Source organism: Monodelphis domestica, chromosome 2 (assembly GCF_027887165.1).
Source record: "Monodelphis domestica isolate mMonDom1 chromosome 2, mMonDom1.pri, whole genome shotgun sequence".
In the NCBI taxonomy this organism is placed as follows: Eukaryota; Metazoa; Chordata; class Mammalia; order Didelphimorphia; family Didelphidae; genus Monodelphis; species Monodelphis domestica.
In genome coordinates, this window is record NC_077228.1 from 212,093,419 (window position 1) to 212,103,235 (window position 9,817).

Genomic DNA, 9,817 nt, shown 5'->3' on the forward strand with positions numbered 1-9,817 from the left:
TGCCACGATGAGGAAAATGCTTAGCCAAGAAGGTTCTGGACTAAGTAACTCTAGAATAGGAAGATACCCTTAAACAGTATTCCGTTAGGGCCGATCCTCTCAGTCCTACAGAGGGAAGGCAAAGGCAAGTACTTCTTAGCTCTACCTGAAACAGAGCTGGGAAGGCTCAGCTAGTGAAGCTAGGATACCTTCCAGGGACTAAACTCAGAACTCCCAGCTGCAGAGTCCGAAGGCGGGACTAGGGGGAAAGGGGGGGGCGGCCCAAGCGGGCTGTGGGGGCGGGAGGGGGCTGAACCCTTGAGCCCAAGCCCGGCTGGGCGGTGCTGCCTCTCTGCCGCGCTCTGCTTGCTCCTGAGCTGGAACAGTGCAGGCGGAGCCCTTGGGAAGCGATGGACGTAAGCGGTCCTTTCAACTGTCCCATCTGCCTAGAGCGACTTCGGGAGCCCGTGACGCTGCCCTGCGGCCACAACTTCTGCCTCTCCTGTCTGGAAGCCCTCTGGCCACATCGTGGGCCCGGGGGAGCCGGGGGCCCCGGGAACACTGCCCGCTGCCCCCTGTGCCAAGAGCCCTTCCCCGACGGGCTGCAGCTGCGTAAGAATCACACTCTGTGCGAACTGCTGCAGCTTCGCCAGTCTGGTCCCGGCCAGACTCCAGCTACTGCCCCGGCCCCAAATCAAGCCCCAGCCCTGGAGCCCTCGGCTCCCTGCGCCCCAGAGCCTTGGCCCGAGGGCGAGGAGCCAGTGCGCTGTGACGCGTGCCCCGAGGGTGCGGCCCTTCCCGCGGCGAAATCTTGCCTCTCGTGTCTGGCCTCTTTCTGTACCGCCCACCTGAGGCCCCACGAGCGTAGCCCAGCCCTGCGTGGCCATCGCCTGGTGCCCCCCTTGCGCCGGCTCGAGGAGAGTCTTTGTGCTCGACACCTGCGGCCTCTGGAGCGCTACTGCCGAACGGAGCGAGTTTGTGTGTGCGATGTCTGCGCGGACCAGGAACACCATGGCCACGAGCTACTTTCTCTGGAGCAAGAACGGGCTCTCCAAGAGGTAGAGGTCCAGGTGGCTTAACTCCCTGGGATGGAGCAGACAGGCTACGAGTGGGGAAAGGGGAGTACCCGGAGGGGAGTGAGCGCTTTTTGGTCAGGTGGCACGGGAAAAGCTCCTAACGGCATCTCCAAGAGATCTGTTGGGGGTGCAGGAGATCCAGGACTAGGAGGCGCTGGCCTCTTCACCTGGACCCCAATACAGCCTGGTGGGAAAGGCTGGGAGGGATCCTTGGTCTTCTGGCTCGCAGCTTTCTTCTCCTGCCGGAGCTTTGAGCCACCTCGGCTCCCAAAGACAGGGCTGGAGGGCCATTACATAGTCCAGGCTCCCTTGGCCCTTCCTGGCCCAGAACCTAGCCCGAGGAGATCAGATTTGTCCCTGCTTGGGGACTGGGGGGTTGGTGGTATGGGGTGGGGCTAGCTGGCCCGAGCTAGCTCACAGATCCTCTCTGTCCAGCTGTCCCAGGGGGCTCTTGGCGGGAGCATGTGCACGGCCCCGCCCATTCTTCCCTCTCGGAGCGCCTCTCTCCACTCTCCTCTTTCCCCCTCCAACCCCGACCGTTTCCTTTGGCTTCAGTCCCGGTCTTGGCGCCTCTGGCCTCGGGATTTTCCGTCTCCTCCCTGGAGCGGAGCGCCCACCACCTCCAGCCTGGAGGGAGTGACTCATGTTACCCGGGGGCTTTGCCTAGAATCCCCTTTTTGGATAAATGTTTGGGGGCACCAACCCTGTCGGATACTAAACCTCGGGCTCAGGACAGCTTGGGTCCAGCCCTGCCCCACCGCCCCCGCCCCCTTCTCCTGCCCTAGTCAAAGTCCCTGGGCCTTTTGCCTCGGGCTGACCCCATCACCCTCCACTCACTGGGCGGCAGCCAGCTGCTTAGGGCTGAGCCTGATATCCCCGAGTTGGTTAGTTGAGAGACCAAGGGGGTCATTTACCCAGCGAGTAACGAAAGGATGATCGCCTTGACTGCTTCCCCACCTATAGCAGGGCCTTGATAGGGAACAAATTCATGCCCCGCCGACCCGGGGCAGCCCTTTCCTCTTCTGGATAACTCAAGTTGTTAGAAGTTGGTTTTGTTTTAAATAATGGACCTTAATCGGCCTCCCGTCTATTAGTTTTTATTTTGTCCTTGCAAAATAAGTCGACTCTGTCTCTGTCTACATGCTATTCTTTCAAATACAGAAAATATTTGAAGACTCTGCAGTTTTCTCTTCTTAAATATTCCCGATTTCTTCATTAGGAACTCATACAGCAGGGTTTCAACCCTCCCATTTGGCCTCCTCTAGCTGTAATAAATAAATGATTCCCTTGAATGTCATATATTCTTTTTTTAAACCCTTACCTTCTGTCTTGTAATCAATACTCTATATTGGTTCCAAGGCGGAAGAGTTTTAAGGGCTAGGCAATGGGGGTCAAGTGACTTGCCCAGGGTCACACAGCTGGGAAGTGTCTGAGGCCAGATTTGAACCCAGGACCTCCCGTCTCTAGGCCACTGAGCTACCCAGCTGCCCCCCATATATTCTTTGAGGCTAAGGCAGAACTGGATCCCACCATAATTACCCTCCCCCCAACATTCCATAGACACCTTCACCCCTGGACCCCTGGAAGACCAAGTCTATGTTAGCTCGGTGGTCTCAGAGATGGATGCTCTCTTCCTCAGGCTGAGAGCCCCCAGGTCCTGAGCGCAGCGGAGGACCGCCTGGATGAGCTGGGTGCTAGTATTGCACAATCTAGGAGGACTGTGGCCCTCATAAAGGTAAGATCCCTAAGTCCCTTGGGACATCTGGATTGTGGAGAGAGAAGGAGGTGGGGCTTGGGTTACCACTATCCCTTTTCTCTCATTTATCATGGACAATGTCCAGAATGGGATAACCTTGACCAAGCAGAGTAGGCAGATCACTCTGGGGCCAAGGGAACTCAATGTACATAGAGCATAGGTTTTCCCCAGGCACATGCTCTGCCACAAGTCTGATCCAAAACCGAGTTCCACAATTGGTGCCTTTCTCTGTGTATTGTTTTAACTGTTTTGTTCTATGTGGGATCATAGGTATGTATAATAGTATGCATAATAGGAAGACAAAAAATAATCTTAAAGTCACAGGTTTATAGAGTTTGAAGAGGCGATAGGTGTCTCAGTGTTTGAGAGCCAGGTCTAGAGATGGGAGGTCCTGGATTCAGATGTGCCCTCAGCCACTTCCTAGCTGTGTGACCCTGGGCAAGTCACTTAACCCCCATTGCCTAACCTTCTAACTTGGAACCAATATACAGTATTGATTCTAGAACAGAAGGCAAGGGTTTTAAGAGGGAAGGTGGGAGAGAAGGAAAAAAGGGAGGAAGATAAGAAAAAAGGAAGGAGAGAGAGAGGAAGGGAAGGACTTCACTCCCCTACCAGAAATAGGAATTCCTTCCGCTTATGACCATTGAGTTGAAATCTAGACTTTATTTCCCCATCTTCAGCGGTGACAGGTAGCTCACTATTTCCTGGTAAAACCACTGAATTTTGGGGACGGCTCCAATTCAGAGAAGAGGAAGGCCACAATAAACATTTCTTTTCTCTCTTCCTCTCTCCTCCCCACCTGTGCAGAGCGCAGCACTGACAGAACGGGAGAAGGTGAGCCAGTTGTTCACTGAGGCAATAGGTACCCTCCAGGGCTTCCAGTCCGAAGTGATGGGCTTCATCGCTGAAGGTGAGGCTGCCATGCTGGGTCGGGCGCAGGGAGAGCTGCGACAACAGGAGGAGCAGAGAGCCCGCCTGAGCTCGGCCCGACAGAACCTGAATCAGGGCCCTGAAATCGACTCCATTAGCTTCCTGCAGGTGAGGAGGGGCAAGTCCGGAATAAGGGATGGAACTTCTGGGAAGGAGCCGGGAGTGCTTTTCTAGGTTACCATTCTGGGTGGAAAGGGGAAGAGACCAAGGAAGGCATCGGGACTACCCAAATAGCCACATCAGTAAAGGCTGAGCCACCTTGGTTCTGGGGAGTTGGGCAAGGGGGAAGTTATGTAAGCAGTGCCTGTAACTGGCATTCTACCCTGGTATAGGAACTTCTGGCGCTGAAGTTGGCCCTGGAGGAAGGGGGTGGCCTTGGGTCAGGCCCCCCAAAAGAACTGAGTTTCACCAAATCATCCCAAGCCGTGAAAGCTGTTCGAGACCTCCTGACTTTGGCCTGTGCTAACCAGTGGGAGTTTCTACAGGGAATGGGCAGGGATACGGACAACTCCCCGAAGCTGGGTTCGGAAGGTGGGTGTCTTTCCCCCAAAGTGACTCACCGCTCATCCTTGCCCCAGGTGACTCACCTCCTCTCTTCCCCCAACTCCCTCCCCTCCAGTGCTTGGTGCCCACCCAGGAGCTGGGGCTGGGAACTTTTCCTGGTACAGGGTGGGGCTGGAGTGGTGGCTGTGCTTGGAACTTTAGCCCTGGCTAATGATAGAATGGGGACCAGCCCCCAAGGGAGGAGCTGGAGGGGAACTACTTAAAGGAAATTTAATCACTTAGAACTCTTCTTCAGTAGCAAGAATGGATTGTCCTCTTGTCTTACCTAGAAAAAAAGTCAGAGACTTGGGGCTAAGAAAGAGGTGGGGAGAAAAGGAGCTAGAAGCAACAGAGCTAAAACTTAAAAGTGGAACTTTCATTTGCAAATGGTCCAGGACATCCCACCCCTCCACCCACTCCCCACCTTTTGGCATGGCCACTCAAAGCACTGGGCTGGGGCCCCTGGAGTATGATTGCCGACATAGCCTGACATGGCCCCTTCATCTGCTAGGTTTATAAGATTATTACAAAATTATTGGCTATAATATGGGCAGCTAAGTGGCACTTTGGATAGAGTGCCAGGCCTAGATTCAGGATGACTTGAGTTCAAATCTGACCTCAGACACTTCCCAGCTGTGTGACCCTGAGCAAGTCACTTAACACCCCCCCCCCTTGCCATAAAAACATACACGAACACACAAATTTTACTCTCTGTTTTGATAACAATTCTAATACAAAAGGGCCAGGGCTAGGCAAATGGGGTTAAGTCATTTGCCCAAAGTCACACCGCTAGGAAGTGTCTGGGGCCAGATTTGAACCCAGGTCCTCCTGACTTGGCACTCTATCCACCACTGTGCCACCTTGCTGCCCCTCAATATTCTTTACCTTCTTTTCTTCTTGAAATAGCGCAACCTGCTCTCTCCCTCTCTCTCTTTCTCTTCCTTCTTTCCTCCTTCCATGTAGATATCAAATAGATACCTCTAGCAGTGGCTTAGTAAGGGAGCAGACTACCAAATCCAGTCTAGGAAGAGCACGTCAATAATCTTATTCTTGATGCTCTCTTGTATGTCATTCAGACAGACGCTCAGCCAGCAGATCCATCCGCTTAGTCATCCATTCATGAATAGTTAGTGAACATGAAACATAACCACCCCAGATTCAAGTTCCTTTTTTTGTTGGCTAGTCAGTGTTGACCAAAATAGTATTTTTAGAGACTGTCTACACAAGCCACTTCCCTACCATCCTGGGCATTGCCTTGGACCAAACCCTTTACATTCCTCTTCTTACAGCTGATGCAGAATCTCAAGATCCTGACAGCACCAATGGGCTAGAATGTGAGGAGTCAAGGGACTACTTCCTTAAATGTAAGTGTGCGCCTGGCCCCAGGCGCCTTTTGCATTCAGTACTCTTGGGTCTTCCATATTGGTCCCAGAAGCATGCCCCCTGACTAAAAACCTGTGGCATCATTTAGACATTAAAAGGACTAAATCTGGGACCCTGGAGTCAGGCCGACAGACTTCCCAAGCTCCGTTTCTTGTCTTTTTTTCCTTTTAATTTTAAAATTTATTTTCCACGGTTCCATGATCCATGTTGTCTCCCTGCCCTCTTCCACGCCCCCTCCAGGAGCTGACAAGCAATTCCGTGTATATTATCTCTCAAATCCCAAGCCTCTGGTCTTGAGTAGAGCCTTGCCCGCCATAGGGTGTGCAGAGTTGGGAGGAGATGACCTGTGTCCCTGTGTGTTGGGAGGGGCGAGAGTGGGAACAGGGGCTTGAATCCCTGCCATATTGGAGGAGAGGGACTTGATTCTGGCTCTCGCTGTCTCCCTCCCTTCCTCTCCGTCCCCCTCTCTCCTGAAGTTGCCTTCATCGTAGACCTGGACAGTGACACGGCAGATAAGTTCCTGCAGCTCTTTGGGACAAAGGGCGTGAAGAGGGTCCTGTGCCCCATCAGCTACCCGGAGTCTCCCATGCGCTTCACCCACTGTGAACAAGTGCTGGGAGAGGGCATCCTGGACCGAGGCACGTACTACTGGGAAGTGGAGATCATCGAGGGCTGGGTCAGCGTGGGGGTCATGGCGGAGGACTTCTCCCCCCGGGAACCCTACGACCGAGGCCGGCTGGGCCGAAATGCCCACTCCTGCTGCCTGCAGTGGAATGGCCGGAACTTTTCTGTCTGGTTTTATGGGCTGGAGGCATCCCTTCCTCACTCCTTCTGCCCCACAGTGGGGGTCTGCCTGGAATACGCTGACCGGGCGCTGGCTTTCTATGCTGTGAAGGAAGGGAAAGTGAGCCTCTTGCACAAGCTTCGAGCCTCTAAGCCTCGCCGGGGCGGGTCCCCCAGTTCCCCCCTGACCCCCTTCCAAAGCAGGCTGGACAGTCACTTCCCCAACCTATTCACCCACAGGCTCAAGCCTGCCTTCTTTCTGGAGAGTGTGGATGCCCATCTGCAGATTGGGCCCCTCAAGAAGTCATGCATCTCTGTACTAAAGAGGAGGTGATGCTGGGAAGGAGGGACTCCCCTCCTCCTTTCATTCCCACAGCACTCCCTGGTGAGAGATACTCCAGGAAAGTTGCCAACTTCATATTTAAAATACAGCCTACCCCATTCCCCATCTCTGGTTCCAAGCTTCCAAGGGAACCTCTGTCTTTACTCTCCCTCTTTCCCTCACCGCCTCCACTGACCATCTCCCTTTTGGCTGGCTAGCATCAGACACCCATGTGGCTTCTAGACATGGCTCCTGCCAGGCAGAGCCGAGGCCAGAAGGAATTAGCTAGCCTGCCAAGCCTTATCTAGCTCTCCAAAGTGACCTTGTCTACCCTCATCCCTTATCACCATGGGAGTCTCCAGCCCAGGCCAGAGCTGACCCTGAGAGAACCTTCCTTGTCAAATTCCTTTCCACTCTTCCTCTTCCCTCCCCACGATAACATGCCCGACTCCCACGAACTCTTGTCTTTGTTGCTATTGCCATCTGCCTTCCCCATTGGAATCTTGATCAAGCCAACCAACCCCACGCTGTGCCTGGGAGGAAGGAAGAGGGAGGGGACAGAGCTGAGCCCTAATCTGATTAGCCTGCCCAGAGAGCAAGAAAGAGATAGAGGGCTACGGCCCCAAAATGTCCCATCAGGAACATAAGGGACCTGGCAAAGGGAGGGGAAAATTTCTCTGCCGTCCCACCTGCCTCTGTTCTCTCCAGCTGCAGTTCTGGGCAGGAGCAGCCAGAGGTAACCCCCCTGCTGCCCCCCACCCTGGACCTGACCACAGCCATCCAGGCTGGGCACCCAGAGTATTTGCTTTGGAAGGATTCGGTTCCCACCAGTTATTTTCATCCCTTGTTGCTGTCACATAATTCCGAACCTTTCTCTTGGCTTTGCCCAAAATCAAACACAGACGCCCTTCTCAACGGGCCTCTGGAGACTGCGTCATCCTGGAACTGGGGAAGGAGTCAGCTCCACTGTGGCGAATGTGCCCCAAGGGCTGGGACACAGACTGCTGCTCTGACTGGCACAACTTCCCAAGGAAAATCAAATGCTAAGACAAACTGTGTATCAGTAGCAAAGTGTATCTACAATAAAGGGAAGTACCTAGCCTTGGTGGTTGGTTGTCTTTACGTCTTGTACCCCTGGATTCACTGACAAAGGTGGCTGGGACTTCTGCAGGCTTGGAGCACTATTCACTCTTTTTCATTCTTTATTTTGGAAGGAAAAAATCTATTGCTTGGAGTCAATTTGGTGAGTGAGGTCAGAATTCCTAATTCCTTTCCCTACTATGCTGGTATGGCTGAATGCAGGTTTGGGCAACACCAAAACAGGAACAGGAGAAAAGAGGAGCCACTGGGACCCTTCGGCTCTGCCAGCCACTGAGGTCAGACAGGACAATAGCAGAGTTATGCAGGGCATAGAGCATACAGCAAGGCCATACAAGTCCTTGGTGCTTCCCTTCAGGCTAAAAATAGCTCCTCTTGCAGCATTCCCAGCCATTCACTTCTTGCCTAAGCCACAGGATGTTGTTTTTTCTGGGTGGGGGCCCTGTTGCTCCTTGCTGCAGAGCTTCTGAACATGGTTCCCTTGGCAACTCTTCGTTCTTGCTCCAACAATGAGAACTGTGTTGGGCCAAAGGCCTGGGGCGCTGTTCCTACTCCCCCATATTCCCTGGACCCAAACGTGCTGTCCTAGAGACTGAGAAGAGGTCGGCCTGTAACGAGAACTCAGGCTCCCCCTTTTCACACTCCTCAGCTCATTATATCCCCACCCTAGGGCCCTGGGCAGACAGTAAAAGATCCTCAATTATAAGGCAAATCAGAAATGGGACAGGTATTTTTTCATATGAAAAATTGCTTCACCTAAAAGCTTCTCTCTCACAAGTGCAGATTTTCAAGGTCTTAAGCTGACTAAACAAGAGTCAATAAAATATTAGCTGCTGTTACACTCTTCTGAGGTGAGCTAAACCTCAGGAACCTAAAGCAGTTTGTGACACTTGCATAAGCATTTGTTTTATTTTTATTTTTAAATATTTTTCCATGGTTACATGATTCATGTTCTCTCCCTCCCCCCTTCCAGAGCTAAGAAGCAGTTCCACTGGGTTATACATGTATTATCACTTGATATCTATTTCCATATTCATTTTTATAACAGTAATCCTTTAAATCCAAAACCCCAAGATCCATTCCCATATAAACAGGTGATAAATCATAGGTTTTTTCTTCTGCGTTTCTACTCCCACAGTTCTTTCTCTCAATATAGAGTTCCTTCTCATAAGTTCCTCAGAACTGTCCTGGATCATTGAATAGGCATTTGGATAACTAAGGGCCAGGCCTAGAGTCAGGAAGACTCATCTTTCAATCTGGTCTCAGCTACTAGCTGTATGACCCTGGGCAAGTCACTTCACCCTATTTGCCTCAGTTTCCTCATCCATAAAATGAGCTGGAGAAGGAAATGGCAAACCAAATACATTCGTTTTACCAAGAAAAATCATCCTGAGGTTCTACACTGGCCTCTTAAAGGCTATATCTGCCAGCCAGCTTCTCCTCTTGTTAATGGCTTCTCTAATGCGAAAACTTCCTCTGCCACCAGTTTGCCCCATCCATCAGACCCCAGAACCATTAGGTCTCTTGAACTCCCTAGGTGTCCTCCAAGCCTGGACACATCCATCCCAAGATTTGTGTTCAGCCAACTAAGCTCAGGCAAAGACACAGAAGCAGTCACCGCCATCGAGGCTCAGGCCTGCCTAAGCAGGACCACAAGCTTTAGTAGCTGCCAGGCTCTGAAGTTCCTCATTTTTGCTGGGATGAAGGGAAAGGGCCTCCCTCTCTGGGAGAGCTCCTTGCCACATGGAGAGAGTCCAGGGAAGAGAGCTGGGGTGGAGTCCCTCTTTTCTTAAAGGTCCTTTGAGTCATCATCTCTTCGAGCTAATTAAAAGACCGTCCTCAAAGTGCCCTTCAGGACTGAGTCACCAGAAACAGAGCAGGCCCTTTTCGTCCCCCAAAGTCCCCAAGAGGCCATGGGCCAAAGGAAAGAGAACCTGCAGTTTTGAT

General features: G+C 52.3%; 1 protein-coding gene across 1 annotated transcript; it reads left to right on the forward strand.

Moving 5' to 3' along the window:
- Positions 1-304: 304 nt before the first annotated feature.
- On the forward strand, positions 305-7,871 carry TRIM47 (tripartite motif containing 47). The gene is made up of 6 exons (XM_003340308.3): positions 305-1,037; positions 2,695-2,790; positions 3,619-3,849; positions 4,074-4,272; positions 5,574-5,648; positions 6,144-7,871. The coding sequence occupies exons 1-6, from the start codon at positions 390-392 to the stop codon at positions 6,782-6,784; spliced, it is 1,890 nt and encodes a 629-aa protein (XP_003340356.2). The 5' UTR covers positions 305-389; the 3' UTR covers positions 6,785-7,871.
- Positions 7,872-9,817: the final 1,946 nt, after the last annotated feature.

Coding starts and splice junctions, on each gene's coding strand:
- TRIM47 (XM_003340308.3), top strand. CDS start 390: ATGGACGTAAGCGGTCCTTTCAACTGTCCCATCTGCCTAGAGCGACTT. Junction 1,038..2,694: donor AAGAACGGGCTCTCCAAGAG/GTAGAGGTCCAG, acceptor TCTCTTCCTCAG/GCTGAGAGCCCCCAGGTCCT. Junction 2,791..3,618: donor GGACTGTGGCCCTCATAAAG/GTAAGATCCCTA, acceptor CCACCTGTGCAG/AGCGCAGCACTGACAGAACG.